Here is a 20,877-nt window from a genome sequence, read left to right as displayed (position 1 = left end):
CTTAGTCACACTTCTGGAGCCACCATTATATCTCACTGTACCCAGGCTGCCTGTCTCCAGGTCATCTTAGGTGCTTCAGACATCAAAAAAAGGGAAGCCGACACTCTGGCGCGATCCTCAACAGATGTGGCAGATGTGCACATAGTGGGAAAATAACCATCAGACGTTCAGTGGCTTTTTTAACGCTTGTGTAATGGCACAAACAGGTGGACAGTGCGAGCTTAGGACTAACGCCTCGATCTTTGGCTCCTTGCAAACCTGCCAGAAATGCAGAAATGACAAGAGTAAGTGGAAAAAAGGTGCAGCCCACAGGTTTTTTAAGAAATAAATATGCAACCACCTCCCAGTTCTTCCTCTTTTTACTACTTCCTCTCTAAACTGCTCTAAAAGAAACCTTGTGATTTCACAGTATGAATAATAATAATACAAAAATGGTAGAGAAGAATAGCTGCGTGTGTGTGTATTCAAAATGTTGCTTTTCTTTCCTGTCATGGACATAAAACTCACTCAAACTGTACAGTGAAATATAGTGGCGGTTAAATCACGATTGTTAAATCTGTAGAATTTTACCCTGAAGTGTTACAGGAAGGTTTCTTTGTTGATTTTTTTTAAAGTAGATTTTTATTATTTTGTTTTTTTTGTATTATTAAGTTTTTGAATTTTAAGAGAATAAAGTGAATTCTGGTGACTGTAAAAATGCAAAGGCCTCCGTGTCGGCTATAGCAGCAAGCATAGCTGTAGAGTTCCTGCAATATGAAAGACATTGCAAATTATTTATCTGTAAAAATGGTTTTGAAGGATTAAAAATGAACCTCATTGTATGGCTGTTTCCTCTTTAAGGCTGGGTGGATTTTTTTGGCAAATCTGTGCTTTTTTATGAGTTGAAAAAAAAAATGTAATGAGAAAAACATATATATATGTGTGTTTGTCTGCATTGTCCTGGCTCATCTGTACATTTTATTTCTGGTTAAATCGCTTGGACCCAGACTCATTTTACTTTTGTCCACTTCTCCTAGTTGCTCCTCAGTCTCTCGGTCTGAGAAATCTCTCTTTTCATCGTCCACGCACTGTCCTTCATTGTAACTGTTTCTCTCATTTACTGATTGGTTTCCTCCTGACGGGGGCTCTTGGACGTGCCGTCCTCCCAGTTCCTTTACTGGACCCAGTGCCTCCTCCACTTGACCATCGCTGACCCCTCCCTCCTTATATTCCCCTTCCTCCTCCTCCTTCAGTGCTTCGGTAGCTCCGTCCAGGCTGGAATCACTGAGGAAGGAGTTTAGGGTGTGCGTGTCCTCCGAGGAATGAGGGATGGTGTCGGTGAGGGGGTTCCTCAGGAGGCCTCCTGGGCCTGTGCTGAAGGGCAACTCCTCGTGCTCCTGCTCTGGGTCCAGGTCCTTGCTGCAGTAGGCGTAGCGGTGGTTCATGTGCTGGGAGTAGGAGCCGGAGTGGGAGAATCGTTTGCCGCACTTGTCACATTGGTAAGGCTTCTCCCCAGAGTGCAGCCGGCTGTGCTCGATCAGATGGTGCTTATGTTTAAAGGCCTTGTTGCAGATCTTGCACTCGTGGGGGCGCTTGCCTGTATTGAAAACAAGGGAATTAAAGGGAATTAAACAGACCCAATAAGGGTGTGCACAGAAATATTAAGGACTTCAGCAGTAGTTAAACTTGGTGTACGCTTTAGATTTATTTTTTTAAAAATGCTTAATTTTCCCATTACGTTAACATCTGCTGCAGAGACTCCATATGAACATTTACAACATGTGATAAGACCAAAGTGGTACCCTAAACCTCTTTATTCTACATAATTTTCTGTCTGTAATGAGCAAAGGTTCGAACCTGTGTGCTCGTATTTGTGTCGGAGCAGAGAGCTGCTTTTCTGAAAGGTTTTTTCACATATGTCGCAAGCGTAAAGCCCCTCGTCTGTTTTCTTCAGCCGCTTCCTTCCTGGACCTCCGTCTCCATCTAGCCCTTCGTCCATTAGAGACAGGTAGTCCACGGCTCCTCGGCTCAACACCTCACCCTACAGAAACAACAGGGACTGGGTTTATCAGTGTGCTGGAGCGTTCCTGCTCTGTTGTAGTCCTAACTGTTACTTTTGGCTGGGTTTGATGCCTTTACTCACCATGAACGCTTGCCTATCCTGATGGATCCTGCTGTATGCTGCCTCTGCCTCTGACTCCATCAGGTAAGCCATGGGAGGTAGAAAGCCCTGTCCATGAGCTGATGGACTGAACGGCATGGCTGTGATTCCATCGTGACTAGAAAGTCCCAAACCCGACTGGCTGAAGAGTGGAAATCCGTTGTATATAGAACCTGGAAAGACTGGAGCGCCAGCCCCGCTGTAGACCGAGTGGTTGTGGATGGGCAGGAGCGCTGTGGGACTTGGCCTCTTGAGCTCTCTTCTCTCTTTGTTGCCATTCCCAATTTGGCTTTTCTCCTCTTGGTCTGAGTGTTGTTTGGGCAGAGAGAGGTCCAGAGGTTCGTTCTGTGACCAGGGGCTGCCGGTCTGAGGGGACCCCTGTTCTGAAGAGGGAACTCTCCTTCTTCCTCCAGGTGACGGCTGCTCCGAACAGTTGATTCGTTGATCCGGGCTTCCCTTGTCTTGGTGTGACTGGTTAGCTTGTCGTGGCTGGGGAGATGGCCAGCCGAGCTTCTTTAATGGTGAGTTGCTTCCAGGAAGGCTGCGGGTCAGTTCAGGTGGCTTTCTGTTCTCCATTCTGACATCTGCTCTGGAGAGCAGTAAAGCTGGATGATCGGGCACCTCTGCTGCCTCCCGGTTCATTTTACAGAGGTAGCGCTCGTGCTGGAGGAGCACAACGGCATTTGGGAAGAGCTGCGAACACCAGCGGCACATCACCCCCGTCTCTCCTGAGGTCACCGCACCTCTTCTGTCAGGTGACACCCGGCTCTTGTCCAGCCCCCTTCCATTGTAAATGGTCTTTCTTTCTTCCATTGCGCCTCCATCCCGCTCAAGCTTCTCATCTCTCTTCACCTCTCTGTGAAGCATCTCTTGCAGCATCACATAAGGCAGCAAGGTAGTGCCGTTTATTCCAGCATGCATAGAGAGCTGTGCCAAGGGGTCCCAAATGTGTGCCAAATCTGAAGTCTTAGGGATGCCTAACGAGTGGCGGTGGGGGTCCTGGGGTGAAAGCTTCACAGGTCCATCAAGTACTCGAACCAAAGGCCTGCCATTGTTATTGTTCTCTGAATCCATGACTGGATTGTTGTCGATATTGTTTCTTTGGTTGACTGCGGAGGGAGATTTTGGAAAGAAGTGTTGGTAGGAGCTTTGACTGTGTCCGTTAAACACACTGCTGGCCCCTCCTGTGTTCCCTCCGCCAGTCAGGCACTTCTTGCTGCTCAGGTGTGAGCTGTAGGAGCCGGAGTGGGAGAACCGTTTCTTGCAGTTGGAGCACTCGTATGGTTTCTCACCTAAAGGGGGCGACACGCAGAGAGGATTCCTCAAAAAGAAGGTGAACACAGGGTCAGCTTGGGTGTGAGCTCCTCACATTAGTAAGTATTATACGGCTGTAAATTATCGAAACGTGTCATTACATGCGATTGGGTATAATTTCAGTACCACAGGTTAAGTAAAGGTTGCAGTTAAGGAAGCGATAGCAAATTGATGGGTAACTGTTTTGATGTCATTTTGTCTCACCGCTGTGGATACGGAGATGCTCTTTGAGGTGGTGTTTGTACTTGAAGGCCTTCCCACACTGCAGACATTTGAACTTCCTGGTCTCCATGGATTGATCCAAGGCAACGGCACTCTGGGAAAATGAGATTCTTTTTGTGATTTATTATACACACAACATTCCCGAGGGCAAGTTTAAAGCAGGGTTTCCAGTTTGATCAGCTGACACAGCCTCTCTGCTTTGATCGGTTAAAGGACTGGTCGTAATATGCAGGCTGATATGTGCTGTGTGCGTGTTTCCATTTAATTGGTTTGTTGTTGAATTTTGTTAAGATGAGGTAAGACGCAGCGCCGCTTCCCACCCTGGTACCCTGACAGTGGGTCCTATATGGAGGGAGGGGGTCGTGTGGTCCCTCACCTGACAGTACTTGATGTGGTCCCTGAACGCGGCCCCCGGCAGGTACGTCCTGTGGCAGAACGGACAGGCCTGTTTGTTTGTGACCCCATCTGGATTCCAGGGAGAAATTGTCATAAATAGAACACACATGCATGTTAAGATGCTCTCCAGACATGTAATAAAACACCACTGCCTTCTCTCTTCCTCATTAAACAGAAAATACATTTTATTGTTCTTCTATTTTGTAACTAAATACAAACACACTGATTTGACACAGAGGTTACATTTTCAGACATACAGGTCTTAGCAATCTGATTTCCTAGGCCCTTAAAGACATTTCACACAAAATGTGATGAGCAGAACAAGTGGTCAGTAGCATTGATGTACCATAGTTGCTAAATAATGAATAAATTACATTTATTGTGTGTTTTATTCTAACAGTCACCTGACCTGTTTCTTCTGGTGAGTGATGCTGAGCTCCTGGTGACCAGATAGCTGGTGGCAGGTCATCGGCGGTACTCCCCGGGTGGTACCCGGCTGTACCGTTGTGGTTGAGATGGTCCAAGTGGCTGACTGAGGTAGCTGCCTTTCTTAGATGGGCCAGAAATTCATAGTGGGCCAGGTCCTCCAAGGCGTTCTGGGAATCTGAGCTCTTACCTGGGCAAAGAGATGGTGGAAACATGACATCATATATGTAATAATGTGAGTAGTAATGTGGGTGTGCACGAGTGGGAATGGAGGGTGAGACGTAAATCCAGATCATACAGAACTCACTGGTGAACCTGGAGACTGACAGATGAAACAACATGATCAGGGAAGCTGTTGACAAGATGTGAAGCGAATATTCTTTGTAACGTGCGCGCTGTCGAGCAGGCGAAGCCTCGGAGGAGAAGAAACTGCGCCTCTTATCGCAAATCAAGTCACTCAGCTCCACTTTGAGAAGGATTTTTCAAATGTTTGCAGATGTTGGCATATTTAAAGCTTTAAAAAAAAAAAACGTGCTGAAGGAAAGAGCCTGTGCGGCCGAGGGTTGTAAAAAGAGCGCCGGCCTTCGTCAGGGAAGGCCAGAACACACGAGGCGAGGGAGCTAAGTGATTGTTAGTAGGCAAGGGGCGCCAGCCTTTGATCTCTCTTAAATAAAAGGGAAAGTCTTGCGTCGCGCAGCGCTGATTTCAGTACCGTAACGTCACCTCTTTGATGTATGGAAATATTGTGACATTGTGTGGGATGACTTCTTTTGTCATGCTTTCAGAAGGGCGTCTTTTCAAAGAGAAGAGTGAAGAACAGGAAAAAAAGGAACAGCTTGCAGAGAAGGCATGCTTTCAGGAGGAGCTGATATGAAGGTGTTTCTAGAAGCATCCTGAAACCAGAGAGGTGTTGCATCAGGCAATAGAAACAGTAAAGTTGTGACACACAGCTGTCTCATATTTTGTGTTGCTTTGCTGCCTTGCTGGCTGATCTTTCTAACAGATCGCATCGGGAATTTGGGATCAACCTACAGTACATCCTCGCTGGTTCCTGGTCTCCTTCCCTGTCGGTGGCAGATGGGGTGGCGGAGTCCTCCGATGCCTCCGGTTCTGCCTGTCCCCAGTAGCTCCTGTGGCCTGGGCTGAGCGGCTGCATGGAGCGTGTGGGGCTGCTGGGCTCCTCTGTACCCTCACTGGGTGTCAAGCTCGTCTTGTCCAGGCTCTCCGGGCAATCCTGGAGCTCCAGGCTCCACAGACCAGCCTCATCCTCCCCCTCAGATCCCAGTGAGCTTGCTTGAGCAGCGTCAACTGGAAAGAGATTTATTAAGGAGGTGAAGACACGTTTGAAGGCAATATCTTTCACCTATTGCAGTATATTCAAATGTAATATACAGACAACAAATATGGCACCGTTTCGTGACTGATTTTCACTTTGCTTCCTGTGGTTGTGAGTCCTCTACATGTGAATGTCTTCAATGTGTTCTTCCTCGCGCCGTATTTTTATGGTTTTGTGTGGATTTTTATTGATACAAGCAGACGTAACATGCAACATATATGTCTGCAACTGGAAATAAATCATCAGCATGAAAGTTCAAATCCCAAAAGTACGTCGTCCTCGGTAGGCATTTGTGAAAAGTGGAAATGTGGCTTTCATTTTGAGAACACTGGCAGTAAAAAAAACAACGAAGCGGCGGTACAAGCAAAAATGTCTTATTTTGTACATTGTTCTATATGTTGCTGTGAATTACAACATTCCCGAGGCCAGAATTTTCCTGTAAAGCTGTCTGTAGGTGTATCTAAGCTCAAGGAACAGATCAGAAAGGTCTGCTTTTAACCCATGTGCACTATAGAATATATAATCTAGCATCAGTGAGAGGAAAAATAAATAACATATTGCAATTAAAGCCTATCCTTTATGCCCAGGCTGGAGCTAAACAAAGAGAGGCGCGTTTCTTTTTTCCCATGGCAAAGACAATAAATGACAATCACAAACACATGCTGAGGATTTCATCTGTAGGCTCTGATTTCCAAAGCTTTTCTTGAAGCCTCTCAATTTCCCTCTTGGTGATTGGCAATATCTAATCACAACCAACTAAGGACCGTTTAAAAGGACAAACACGCTCTTTGTTCACATCTCTGGAGGAAAAGCAGAAGCAGCCAAACATTTCTCCAACACGCGGAGGGAAAACTCCTCTTGACTCTCTGATAAAGGTCGAAGTGCAACCCCCTCCTGATTCTTCATCGTCTCTTCACCAAAATTCAGGTTTCACATTTCAAATTGGAACACAAAAATCCAAGAATGTGTTTCTCAAATCAGTTTCCAGTCACCGAGGTTGTTGTCTTTTTTGGATTGTTTAGATTGATGTTAAGATATAAGAAATGCAAAATGTTTTAGCACTTGTTCCACCTCGTCTGAGCCATTAGCCCACACACAGATAACACACACTCTTCCTCTGTTAGTGAAAAGGGCAAATGGAAGGACAGCGTTGCCCACAGTGCTGACACACACCTAACAAATAGGCCTAAATCTGTATCTGACTGTATCAGTAGCCTCGGTTTCATTACACCCCCATAAAAATAAAATGCGCTGATTCACCAGAGACGGGCCGAGCAGGCTGCTGCGCGCCGACCTGCTCTGGTACCTGTGGGTGGCCGACTTCCATGAGCGGGGAGAGAAATTGGTCATTGGACGTGAACCGCGATGCAGTTAAACAACGGGGTTGACCCTTGAACCCTGGAGCAAAAAACAAAACAAAAAACAAACCGCGCTCTTGGCCTGCTTTGAATAAAGTTTCATAAACCTGCTGTGAGAGCGGTCCCGGAATGGACTCTCAGTCCTACGATTCCTTTATTTTATCAGTACAACTGCGTTCTTCACTTAGGTTCTCTGATGCTGGAGCGGAGGAGCTACAACGATGAACGATGGAGGTGATAAAGTCGTGGACTGTAAAACAAGAGCGCAAAACAACGCACACAGCACCACAGAACTGAGGCGACTGGTATCATCTGCACAGCGTGCACGTGGGAAGACCGTGACTCATATCCAGAGAGAGAACCAAGCCGTGCTGCATCATGTTCGGCGATGCTGATGGGTCTGTCTTTCTGCCCGACGTGTCTGTAGGTGTGACAGCGGTGCTACGTTCAGCTCTAGCTTCAGTCTGATGCCCCCCCTCTCTCCCACCCCCCATAACTGACAGTGGAACAGGATGCGAGCCATTTGATACCCGAGGCCAACGAGCAATATTATTTACACAGTCATTTTTCCCAGACAGAGACGGGCGCTTGAATAAGTTCAGCACATATGCGCATCATATGGAAACGCTGATTTATTTCTTTTCCACAGCCACATTAAAATGTGAACCCACACCAAAGCCACTATACATTACATTCAATTTTTAAAAAAGGTGTCAATCATCTCGGCTCTCATGGCTGCCAGGGTCGTCTGGGCGTTTAATTCGGTCCCAGAGGGCATCCGAGTCGGTGACACGGAGGGCTGCAGTTTATTTTATGATGCGCACATGTGATCCGGTAACAACTCAGTAATTATGTGGCTGGATGGCAAACACGCAGTAATTAACTAGAAATTACCTTGTTTGTTTCTGTTGGTTTTAAACGGAAACAAACAAGGCCTAGCTCAGTTTTCCATGCGGCATAAATTTGATTATTCCGATTAATTCTACAATTTAAGCTACATTAAAATCAATAGCGACGCCACACAAGCGGTGAACCATATACGAACATACCAACTGCGAAATAGAAATAGTAGCCCTGCCTTTTATTTATTGATTTTTAAAATAACCTCTTTTTAAACCTGAAACCTTCCTTCAAACAGATAGTAAGAAAGCAAACAGAATCAGAGCCAAAAGATTCAGTGAAAATGTTACACTTGTGTCGACGACAACAAAAAAAAGCGTCTGCCTCCAAACCAACACACACTTACATGTATTTGCCCTGATGTTTTGTTCTTTTCTTTGATAGCTTGTTTTATGATGATCCAGAATAATTGAGCTCTTTAAGGGGGAATAATGTTCCATGACACACAACAGTCAAAACAAGGAAGACTACAGTGTTTTGCGTGAGACCGCTTTCATCCGCCATATTTGGCAATAAAATACATCATGACCAAAACCAGCATGTCAAATGTGCTTTAGGTAAATATTTCACACTTTTTAAATATAAGGAAACACTGAAAAGCAGCGCACACACACACACACACACACACACACACACGCGCGCACACAAAGAGAAACACACACAGGAAACAATAAAAGTCATGTATAGGAAGATGTGTGTGTTCTAGTTTTACGGTACCTATGAGAGACCCGGAGCGTCCATATTCATCGGCCCGGCACGCTCATGTCTGCAGCGGTGGCCTGTCTCCACGTACACATGCCAGTTCTACAGAACTCTGACTGCGCTGGCTGCTGAATGACATTCACACGATGAGTCAGAAGAGGACCGCAACGAAGAAGAAACACCTCCCACCTGATCCCCTTCATCTTAGCTGCAGTCTCTCTCAGGGTGAGGCTTCCTTCTAACTTTAGCCCAGTTGGATTTGAGCTGACAGCGATGACCACACACAAATCAGGTTTTTCCTGATCAAGCGTCCAACACATGATGTCATAATGGCTGATAGGATATCTTTTCTCCATTTGAAAGTCAATTTAAATATTTAATATTTGAACTGCTTGTTGCTCATGTGATGCTCTACTTTTATGGCATTTCCGAGGCTAAAGGAGAGGAGGTGCGAACTTGTTCTTGTCTGATAACACTGATCAGAAAATGGAAGCCAGAACGAGTGAATGCAGTGAGGTTTCTAAAGGTCACGCTGGTGTGATGGAAGCAACGCTTAGATGTGTGGCGCGGTGTGTGACAGCATTCTCGTGGCGGAACGGGCTGTTGACGAATGTAGAGTGTGACTGATGCGCGGCAACGGCGTAGCATGACGGACGCGGTGCAAAGCGAGGCGGGGGCGGTAGCTGGAGAGGGGGCACGCAAAGACAAAGGCTGGAGCAATTAGGGAGGGGAAAAGTAAGAGAGAGACGGAGAGCGAGAGCGAGAGCATAAAACTGTCTCTGACACAAATCCTCCAGCAACAGTACACGCTGCAGAGGGAAAATCCCCCCCCCCCACACATGAAAGGAACACAATTGGTATCATGAGCACCAAAAGAATATATGACAATAGCTGTGTGTGTGCGCGTGTGTGTGTTTTAGGGGCGTAGGGGGGACAGAAAGAGCATGTGAATATCTGAAGTATGAGATAGAAAACAGTTACAGCTCTGTGCCTTTGAGTCGTGCTCATTAGGAGAATGCGAAGCAGAAGGCCAACATCTGCACATCATACGCCGCCGAGGCACACAGACCAATCAGGTCAACAAATAAACATCAAGTCAATTTCTGCGTATTGATAAAGGCCCCTGCGAGGATAAAAGCGTGGCAGCGGCGGCGGGCACAGCCCCACTCGGCGTCTGAGTATTTCACTTTTGCAGCGTGAGGCTTTTCAAAATGACTCAATTCGAGCCCACGTGGATGCAGAAACACAAGTGTCCTGAGGCAGCTCGGGAGTTAAACACCACCGAGGTCATCGCTAAATGTCGCTTGCAGTGCTGATTTGTCAGCGAGTTGCAGTTTCGGTGGGGCTGTGCACTGGAGCGACTGTCATTACTCACGTGCAGCAGGGGCTCGCGCTACGATTTCACAGGAGCATCAGCGAATCAAATCAAACACACACACACCGAGATGCTGAGAAACAGGCCCGGGCGTCTGAACATCGACTCAGGCCAGCAGCGCCGAGCTGTTATTTTCTATCAACATGGCGCGCCACTGAGCCAAACAATATACCACATCTGTTAGATGGTGTGGTTAAGGTTACACTTAAAAAAACGCAGAAAACTCAAAAAAGAAAGAGCAGTAAGCCTTATAAATTAATGAGTCTTACCTTCTCCCATAAGTGATTATTTTCCTTTGGAAGTCAGAATTTAAGAGATTTATGTGGGTTTTGTCCAGAATGAAGTAGAGGACAGGACAAACAACCAAGAAGCTTATTTAAGAGAAAGGAAGAAAACTGGTGAAGTGACAGCAAAGACAAACAGGAAATGGGCCCGAAAACTACATTGGTAATCACACCACACTAGTTCCAGGAGACATAAATGCCATGTAAGTGACACCAAATGCGAGCCACTCCACTGCAGGGACACACAGGCAAATACACACATGCACGCACGCCCATACTCACATATGGTTAAAACAGATGTCTCAAATTAGAAATGAAATATGGTTGCCCCATATGTAGCCATAAATGGCTTAAAAATGCACCTGAAATTCCTGCATAACACCAGAAATTTGCGCTAATCGGGTTTTTCTCCGCGCAGTAGAAGTGAGAGGGTGGGAGACTAGGTGTGAAAAAAAGCCTCTGTGGTTCTTTTTTTCGGTGGTTTCCTGCTGCTGCTCACATGCTTGCATCCACATCTACCTGTGCTGTAGACCATCACAGTAGCTTTAGTCATAAAAACAAAGAAAACTTGGTTTACCTCTACCTCCAAAGCAGCATGATGCCTTCCTTCTTCGCATCAAATTATCACCACATTAAAGCAAAATAATAAAAAATGCTGGTTAGGCATTGTAGGACTTGATCACTAATCGGTGGCATCTATGCTGTTAGATTTTAAGTTGTTTCTGTATGAGACTTACACCCTGCCATGTCATTTATTAATTCTTTCTCACTTCCTCATTATTCATCAAGTAAACTCACGAACATACAAGTTCCACTGACCTTAAAGTTAAACAGAAGGAAAGAAAAACGCCTGTCATCATTCTGAACTTCCCTGTTTCTTCTTTTTCTCTAAAGTGTGAGAGCGTTTCAGTGTTTATGTGTAAGACATTTCAAATTACCCTATTCTTGCTACAAACTGGAAGAATCATACAAACTTTATCCATCTTTTATCAACAGCGGCAACATGCTGGGTGACTTTTTTTAATCTGCTGTGGTGGCTGTGCAAATATTTCTATACGGAACTAATTTTTTCATTTCTTGGTGTTCCTTCAGGTCTCATCGCCTCCGAGAAAACGGGGCTGATGCCGATGACAAGGCTTTGCTAGTTTGCGGAGGAATCGTTTGAGGTCGGCCCTCCACCTCCTTCCTGCGGCCCGCGCCGATTTGCCGTGTAGCGAGGGATCAGCTCTGGAATGCCGCCACGGTCGCGGAAAGACCCACACACTCACCACACTGTGAATCAAAACCCAAAACTGCACTTCATTAGGCTCCTGTCATTGCAAAGACTCTCACACCACTCTATAAATACTCCCGTCTCCCCCCTCCAAATTTGTTTTCCCTCTTTTTCTTTACACATGAAAATGCTCAAGGGCCGTTCCAGCTTTCTGATGTGGTTCTTTATTTCTTACGTCGGCGCAAGAAACCACACAATAGAGGCTCCTTTTGAATATTAAACTTTCTCTGTCACAGCAGAGGTTCTGAAGTGTTTTTATTTTAATAGATTTTCTTTTTTTATGGGGGCTAATGCTAAATAAAACTTCTATGTGGGATATGGTTAATTCAACTCAACTTAGAACTTTCATTTACTTGCCACAGGAGATTTGTTGTGAGGGTGAAACAAATATGCCTGGTATCCCTATAAGATCTGTTAGAGGTGTTTTGCAAGATGTGGTCTCCTTGAGAAGACAATGCGGGGCATTAAAGCCCAAAATGTCTTCATACAACCACACACAGCTAATTTGAAACACAAGATAGAAGAATTCCGAGGAACCCACGTTATAAAAGATCTGAGCCGAGTGAAGGTATTCATTATACAGTCACAGCAACATCAATTTACTGCTGTGACAGCTCTTACAGCTTCAATCCTGCCACTAAAGGCATTTTCTGTCCTGATAGTCAGAAAAAGAAAACATCAAACTGCTGCTCTTAAACTCTCACGGTAAAATTGGAAATTATTGGTTGTAATAACAATATATCAGAATAACCTCTGATTTATGATGGCGCAGGGTGAGACTTGGCAGGAAGTTCCTGTATGGGTAAAATACGTCATGGGGCGCCCTCCGGTGGCACACGCGAGTATTGCACGCTCCAACTCCACTGATGGACGACCACATGTGACCTCCATGCTTTTGAAACACACTGTAGAAGAGATGCCTTTCTAATGTGTCACTCTGCTTTTATTTTCTGTGCCTTTCTCAGTTGTTCTTCACATCTGCAATCTACTATCTTCTTCATCCCTCTTGCTAGGTTTTCTTTTTCGTCTTTTTGGCGTGTAAAGAAATAAAGTCGGACACGAATGAAGACACACTAAATTGTTTTTTTAGTGGGAGAAGACGTTAGCCATTGTGTGGGCCTGTGTGGGTTTCAGTCATGCTGGATTTCATTTATACTGTGAGAACAGATTTAAAATTAAAAGTAAAATTTAAGTATGAACTGAGGTTAAGTTAAAGTTATGGTATTTAACAGGATAAATTAAACTGGACATGAACAGAGAGTCTGCATGTTTCTGTGTGTGTGTGTGTGTGTGTGTGTGTGTGTGTGTGTGTGTGTGCGTGCGTGCGTGCGTGCGTGTGTGTGTGTATTCCTGTGTTTACGCAAAGTGGGAAACTGGATTCCATTTGCTTGCAAAATCACACAGATTAGGGTGAAAAACTTTCATTTCATATTATAACTTTCATGTTATGGCGTGAATCGGTTAAGGTAAGGCACCAGGAAATTAATGTACAGTAAATGTGTGCACATGCGAGAGAGAAAGAGGAACAGAGAGAGGTAGAGTGAGAGAGAAAGACACACACAGAGAGGATGTGTGTTGCGCATGTGAAGCCTGAACCAACGCCTTGAGAAAGAAACTAATTAAAGTCATGGATAAAAATGCAAAGGCAGCAGAACTGCACAAGAGAGTGTGTGCATGTCATTACAGAGCGAGCGAGCGTTCCAAAAAACCCTCAAAACCCAGTGATATAATGTATATAAAAACTCAACGAGAAGAAATATTTAAAAAGGGAACTTCAGGAGTTTAAGAGGATCTTTGATGTGTATCAGAAGAGGAAAGCAGCCTTGCGACTGGGACGACAGTAATTTTAAGTCGAAGCAGAAGGGCTGGCTGGCTGGCTGAACTGGCTGCCTGGCTGGCTGACTGCGGGCTTTGATGGTGCTGGCTGTTTGAAGTGGTTTTCGGGGGATGGGAGCAGTGTGTGGTGTCAGTGGGACAAGAGAGACGCACTGGAGGAGGAGAAGGCAGCGGGTGGGGAGAGGGGGTGTTGATGGCAGTCGTATAGAGCTGGGGGAAGTGTGGAGGGGAAGATGGAGGGAGAGAAGAAGGGAGGGGTGGATAAAAATGGAAAGAGGCAGATGCGGATGGGAGGAGGAGTTCAGATAAAGACGGTTCAAAGAGGAGATAAGGAAGGAGGAGAAGCAGAGGATGGAACCTGGGCCCTGTAACACCTCCCAACTTATTAGGCCTTTTTAACGACCGATTCCACGAGGCCGCAGCGTTAGCAGACAAATGCTGCCTTCCAAGAGAAAAAAAAATTAAAAAGACGCTGCTCCTTTCCTCGCTGCCATGTTGCAATACCCACAGACGAACGAGCATGTGAAATATTTTCAGGGAGGATAAATAAGGCTATCTCTGAGATTGCTGTGCTGATAAATGACACAGATAAGAAGTCTCACACATTTATATTTTCGTCGCTTCCTTTCTAGTGCAAAGTATGTCCGGAGTTTTACTCCTGTTCCTCATCATACCTGAGCTACTGAACACTGTTTCAATCTTAAAACGCGAGCTGCCGGCCAGCATCTCCGCCACATCTGCCTGCTGTCTGAGGCCTGAGAGCTCAAGGTGATGTGAAAAAAAAGACCAACCTGAAAAGCTAAATTTAAAGTCACGAGCCACTACAATAAAGGCTTTTTTAGGAAGTCCATATGCGGCGCAGATAGAACGATGGAACGAGCAAACAGATTTACTGCCGCACGTGTCGGTGCTGCCTCTAAAAGGAGCTGCTGGAGACAAAGCAGAAATGAGCCATCGTGGGACGTTGCCAGAGAAATCATCAGGCACACAGAGAGAAGGGTGTATTTATTGTGTATTTATGATCACTGCATAAATAAAAAAAATAAAAAAAAACCCCGTCATAGGTGGGCCTAAAACCAGTGAAGCATGTTTGCTCTGTGATGGAATGTACACTCCCTTCCAGGTACCTGTGCACTATCTGTGTGTGTGTGTGTGTGTGTGTGTGTGTGCGTGCACTATCTGTGTGTGTGGGCAGAGTGGGATGAGCAGGTCAGATGAAGTTGCTGGTACCAGGTGATCGCAGGTACAAGAAGGAAGAGGAGTCGACCTTTGCTTTTCTTGTTGCCAGTCCAAATTCTGCTGGACTCTCACCTGGCTGATGGACGTAAACAAGCCAATTGCTCTGAGCTGCAGCACACACAACAGAACCTTTGAGGACTACCTGGCCTTCGATTTTATACTCAACCTTCCTCAATGATTAATCTTTTGGCATTTAAATAGTGAAGCACCTTAAACCCTGAGCCTTTAAAGGGTACTATATAAATAAAGGTTAATAAAGGTCATTTTAAAATATATATATGTATATATAACCATGTACATATTTACATGTCAGACGAGGTGGCCTGCATGCACATTTGGACAAAACTGTTTATTTTAATTATGTTGCAAAAAGTCAAAACCCTGATGATCGTAAATTGCCGTGTAAATTACAGAGGATTGACTGAAACGTATTGATGTAGCAAAATAAGTATCTGCATCCGTTGACTTGCTGAGTGACCATAACAACGGGTCTGATCTTCATACTGGACGGGGATGCAATGATGAGACGGAGGCTGAGGAGCAGAACAAAGGAGCTGCTGATATGCTGGAGTGATTACGTTTACATTTGTCACGACCTTTCCAGAAGGTAAGAATTATTCCAGCGGACACACTCACGAACATGCTCCCCTGTGTGTTGTCGGAGGAAGAACTCCTTCATTGTTCTTCATAAATGATGCCTGTGGAGGCTTTTAACAGCCGCTCTCAGCTCCTCCGTTCTGCTGCGTTGTCCTCCTCTCCGTGCAGGCGGGAAGCACGGATGTGAGAAAAAAGGGGTGAGAATCGGACTCGAGGACATGCCAATTTTAAAGGCCAGGGAGGAATAGCAGAGAGCGAAGAGGAAAGGGGAAACCCAGAGATATGGTTCCTTGGAGGAAGACATTTACGTGTGGGCTTTGGTTTTTTTCAGGGAAGAAAGAAAACGGCAAAAGAAAAACAAACTGAAAAAACAAATGTTGAATTTTTCTGTCCTCGGAGGACATCAGAACCTATTCTGCAACGCACACGTGCTGCCACTTTATCATTATCTGGTGGTGTGATCCAGTTCCTCCACTGGCAAACACTGGCACAAACTGGTCCAGAGGAGAAGATCGGCCCCAGCTTCTCTCTCTCTCTCTCTCCACATCTCATGTCCTGCCTCTCCCCAACCCTCTGTCACCCATCTGGGCCTTGTAACACATGACAGCTGAAGCAGGATTCAAAAATTTAATTTGAGGTGCGATTTGGGGAAGGAAAAAAAAGGTTGCATATCTATAACTAGTGTGGAGAGAGACTGGGGAGACGGGGGAGACTGGGGGAGACATGGGGAGACTGGGGGAGACATGGGGAGACTGGGGGGACAGGGGGAGACAGGGGGAGACTGGGGAGACGGGGGAGACTGGGGGAGACATGGGGAGACTGGGGGAGACTGGGGGGACAGGGGGAGACAGGGGGAGACTGGGGAGACGGGGGGACAGGGGGAGACGGGGGGAGACTGAGAGACTGTATGAGGATCGTTTTTCAACCTCTTTCTTCAGTCAAACATGTGCAGGAAATCAAAGGCATAATACCCAGGCCGTCTGCACAAAAGGAAGCGCCGCAAATAGACTTAACGGTGAGAAGTCTTGCCAAAGCAATGACAAAGGAAAGCAGGAATAAGACGGCACGTGGAACGTCTTAGAGCCGAGTCGGCACCGATGCGGCGTCGTGGCCTGCTAGTTCTGGAGAGGGTCTCCGTCTGATAAAACACCTTTGAAAATATAAATGAGCGAGAAGCCACAGAAATAACTATTCGTTTTTTCGCACCTACAGACGTGCACATGTGCACGAACAATTACACACACACACACACACACACACACACACACACACACCTCATGAGCTGTGTGGTATTAGCGTTATATTACAGTTAAAAGGGTGTGAGGCTTGAAAGTAATTTCCGCTCTTCGGTCATGTGCTCACAATGCTGCTGCCGGACACTGATGCATCAGCAGGAGCGACTCAGTGAGGGAGCGAGGATAGATTTGACTGCTTATTGTTGCTAATGTTGAATTACATAAGCACACTGCTTTATTTTGTTGCAACGCACGGGATGGAAATCGCAGTGGGAAAAAGAAAAATTGGGATCGAATGATGGTGTTGGCGAGAGAGCGGAGCAGAGCAGCGAGCTGCCGGGACGCTCTCTGAAAGTTTCTCCCTGGTGACACACGAGCCGTGAAAGATTTAACATGTGAAAAAGTCCTCAATCAAAGGACTCTGCATGTTTGGCATAAACACATAGTGGAGAACCAGAGTGGGACAAATCTGGGACTCTGTGGGCGCGTGGTTCCCAAAATCTGTGTCCCAGCCCTTCAGAGCATGTCCCCGTCTCTCCACCCCCCACCCCCAGCTCAGTGAGCTCCTCACCTTTGCTCCCACCCACCATCTGCTGGTTCCGACGCCTGGAGCCGTAGCCCCAGGAGGAGCCGCAGCAATGTCCCTGCGGAGCCTCTGCCGGTCAGGGCTGCCTCTGCCCCTCGTCCCCCAGCCCGGGTACACCTATCCTGCCAAACTTTTCCCTCCCTGTTCTCCCCTCTTTCTTTTTTCCCTCGCTTTTCTGCCGCTCCAGTCCTTTGTGTACAGTGTGCTATGTTCGGTGTGGCAGCACCGTGCCAGAAAAAACCCACACAACCGCACACGCACACACGTATGCACACACACATGCAGTCACAGACACACAGCTGGGCCCCAGCTGCACGCAAAGACAGGGGTTTGGAAATCAATGAAGGAGAAAGAAGAAAAGGGGAAAGGAGTTGAAATAAATTGGCACTTGAAAAAAGAAGAAAAATGAGAAGGAGGGACTGAAGGAAACATAGAGAAAGTTCACTCTTAACATTAATTCGATGAAACCCCCCCCCACCCCCCCCTCCAAAAAAAGGGGGCATGAGGCACGGGACCAAATGTGTGTGGGGTGGGGTGATCTGCTTGATTGAGGGTTTGAATGACTCCGAGCTGCCTGGCCTGGTGAGAATACCTGCTGAGTCTGAAGGCAGAGGAGAGCCTGCAGAGATACGCAGCAGCCTCCTCTAATGGGGGAATTTGGAGACAAAGTGGTTAAAGTTGGTTTGATGGCTTCAAAAAACCTGAAGCGATCTCTTAGTAAAGTTGTTTGTACAACAGCGATGGCTGCGATCTTTGAGGAAAACACTCACATCGTCTCCTGTTTTCTTGTGCGATCTTGGTGTGCATTAAGCACTTATTACTATCTGATTGGTGTCAGAAAACTTTGATTTAATTGGCTTGGGAGAGCAGCATTTGGCTGTTACACCAGCAAATTAATTCACAATCCTTGAAACTCAAACTCTCACGCACTGCACAGGTCGGAAATCCAAACAGGCAAAATTCATCCTGCCAACTGAGAGGTTTTCCAGTCTAACAGGAATTAGAACTAATAATTCCACTGCTTTGATTGATTAGCATTGACAGCTTTATGCGAGGAGACAGTCACCTAATCAATAGGCGCCTGGGAGACTGCAAAAATATTGTCGACTCTACGCCTCTTTCTCCCCAGTTGGGAAAACTGTCTAACGAACCCAGCCTGCCAAATTCATCCGGGTTTTATCAGCATTTAACCTCCTGCTCGTGCAGCTCTGCGCATTCCAAATCCCGAGGAGCTCCAAAGGACCCTCGTCTGTGACATCCAACACTCTGTCACAGCCCTTTTCACTAAAAAAATATAGGAGGGAAAACTCTGTGGTGCACATTCTGACGCACATTCTGGTTTTTTTGTTACCACTACAGCCACTTTAAAAACACCTTTGCTGGTAGAACTAACAGGGAAAACGTGCAGAGATGTTAATCTTTTCCTGTTTCAGGCTTGCGGGACCTTCTGAGCGGTGCAGCTTTCTGCTGACAGCTTTCACGTCGGTGCGATGGTGCCAATTTGTGAAACAAAGTGCAGTCGGTCGACAAACTGCAATATGACAGTAGAAGGTGAGACTGTGTGTGTGTGTGTGTGTGTGTGTGTGCACACTCAGCTACCCGTTACTGTTAGGCGGGCAGAGTAGATCTCACCCTGGTGACACTCCTGCAGAGCTTCACACCTCTCGGAATAAAATGAGGAAACACTTAGAGCAAAACTATGAAACTATAAGTAAGCAGGCTCCCCCGGGGTAAATATGTTCAGCCGTGCGTCAGCTCGGAGACAAACAAGCACGCCGCACGCTTCCCAGTGGCTTTCGTCAGTTAAGAATAGCCGGCGATGTTTGTGCGCGCGCATGGTTTTTTCGGTGACAAAAGCTGGGCAAACTGACAGCAACGCGAAGAACCCCGAGTGGCTTACATTGGCTTTACGGTTGTGTTTACATTTAGGGAAATGGGTTGTTTGTTCATGGAGTCTGATGGCGTTCGGCCATTCTTTGTGGATGAATGTGGAGCAGCGGTTGCTCCGAAATGACCCACGCACCCCGACGGTATTAAAACTATTCAGCCGATTTGGTTTTAAGGGTTTGATGTCACCGTCCGAGTCAGACCCAGCATGTAAAACTTGGGCTTGTTCGGATTCGGGGAGGGGGGGTGGGGGGGTTCTTTCTGACATAACTTTTCGGCGCTCGTTGGCAGGATGGAAGAACAAATGTTTAGAAGTTTGTGCACGCGCTGCTGTTTCTGAGTTCAGATCTGCATACAAACATCAGACCAATGAAGAAAAAAGTCCCAGATTTCCTTTTTTCTTTTTAAATTCAACATGATGCCCAGGCATCCCAGTCAGCACTGCATCAGGATGTAAAGTCATAAAGCTTTCAGCTTCTTGATAAGATTATTGATGTCATGTAAGATTATCAAAATATTTTGAAAATAAATCTAACAGAATTAATTCCACATGCCCACGAACACAGTTGATTTTTTTTAAAATGCTGAGCAACCCAGAGGCCGTCGTCTCCATTTGTTTAACCTGGACTAACTCTTAAACATGATTTATTCACATTTGTTTCAGTGATAAAACTCATTGAAAGAGTTTCCATCCTAGTCTGAGGAGGCCTCTGGCCCACGTTTGGTTTTTGTAAAATGAAACAATAAAACCAAACACAGAAATCTTCTAAAGAAGTTTAGGGCATTACAGAGCAGTTAATCAACCAAAAATGTTCACATTTAAGATGCTTAAATAGGCGACACGGCGTTGAAGCTGGCGTGTCCGAGCTCCACCGGTGAGTTGACTCTTTTGGTGAGTTGCAGCTACATTTAAAGTGGCCACGATATTTCCTTTAGTGCGGCCGCGGATTTTTAGAGGAAACTTTTGATGTTGAGCCTGCAGAACGATCCGCGTGGATGCCAACCTGACCAAAGTTGTGAATATGATCTCTGGCATCCTCGTTTGTTGCGAAATTTACAAAACCGTGAAAAGCAACAAGTGATAAGTTTGTCTGCGGGCGTTCAATCCTGTCTGCACAGCTCCGGCATCGGCACGCATCACCTACAAACTTCCAAAATAAAATAAGAAAAGCAGAATTGCAGCGGTTCCTTACCTCGGTTTCTCCGGGGGTTCGCCTGTTTCCTACGCTTGCCGCGACTTTCTTCTGTCATCATCGCGCTTTAATACGACGAAAAAACCACCGGCCGAAAGTTGTCCAGGATCGCGGCGCGTCTGCGCGTTTGTCCCGAGTGACTGCCGGAGAATGAATGGTGATGAGGCATCGCCCTCAGTCACAGCGGGACGTTCCCGTGTTTGATGGGACTCCGAGCTGAGGAGGAGTGATGTCAGCAGCAAAGGTTGGCCTCGGGGTCACACTTGGCACTCGTTTACGCGCGTCGCCCTCTCGCCTTTTGCCAAAGCGCCCTAATCACTGATCGATACACTTTTCCCGATTTTGCTCCTCCTCCGAAGGGAAAAACTTTTTTACATTTTTAATGCTGTTGCACCGAACGCATCTTAGCTTATTCAAATGTCGGATTGGATCATTTCTTTTTACAATTTTAACAACTGTGCTCCAATTAGTGAGAAAACTCACTATCAGACCAGGTCCGATCAGATAAGGGTAACAGCTGTTTCGTGTGAGCAACTTTGATGATGACTTGATAACTTTATCCTGCCACCAGGTTAATG

At 46.1% G+C, this 20,877-nt stretch overlaps 1 protein-coding gene and 1 long non-coding RNA gene across 5 annotated transcripts; one reads left to right on the top strand and one right to left on the bottom strand.

Annotated features, from left to right (window-relative positions):
- Positions 1–171: 171 nt before the first annotated feature.
- On the bottom strand, positions 172–20,538 carry LOC101072804 (zinc finger E-box-binding homeobox 2-like). Of its 4 annotated transcripts, none has more exons than XM_003973538.3 (8): positions 20,300–20,538; positions 5,531–5,806; positions 4,482–4,688; positions 4,053–4,141; positions 3,659–3,770; positions 2,123–3,432; positions 1,837–2,020; positions 172–1,576 (listed from the first exon to the last, which is right to left on the bottom strand). In XM_003973538.3, the coding sequence occupies exons 1-8, from the start codon at positions 20,358–20,360 to the stop codon at positions 945–947; spliced, it is 2,871 nt and encodes a 956-aa protein (XP_003973587.1). In that variant the 5' UTR covers positions 20,361–20,538; the 3' UTR covers positions 172–944. The 4 variants fall into 4 exon arrangements, with proteins under 4 accessions (XP_003973587.1, XP_011612442.1, XP_011612441.1 ...); XM_011614140.2 differs by lacking the exon at positions 20,300–20,538 and adding an exon at positions 11,037–11,342; XM_011614139.2 differs by lacking the exon at positions 20,300–20,538 and adding an exon at positions 11,031–11,341.
- On the top strand, positions 1,359–5,637 carry LOC115246946 (uncharacterized). Its single transcript, XR_003886040.1, has 3 exons — positions 1,359–1,478; positions 5,284–5,405; positions 5,502–5,637. It is a non-coding gene; the product is annotated as an uncharacterized lncRNA (long non-coding RNA).
- Positions 20,539–20,877: the final 339 nt, after the last annotated feature.

The sequence above is a fragment of the Takifugu rubripes genome, chromosome 19 (genome assembly GCF_901000725.2).
Source record: "Takifugu rubripes chromosome 19, fTakRub1.2, whole genome shotgun sequence".
In the NCBI taxonomy this organism is placed as follows: domain Eukaryota; kingdom Metazoa; phylum Chordata; class Actinopteri; order Tetraodontiformes; family Tetraodontidae; genus Takifugu; species Takifugu rubripes.
The sequence above is the reverse complement of the archived record's forward strand: the minus strand, read 5'-3'. Positions and strand labels throughout refer to the sequence as shown.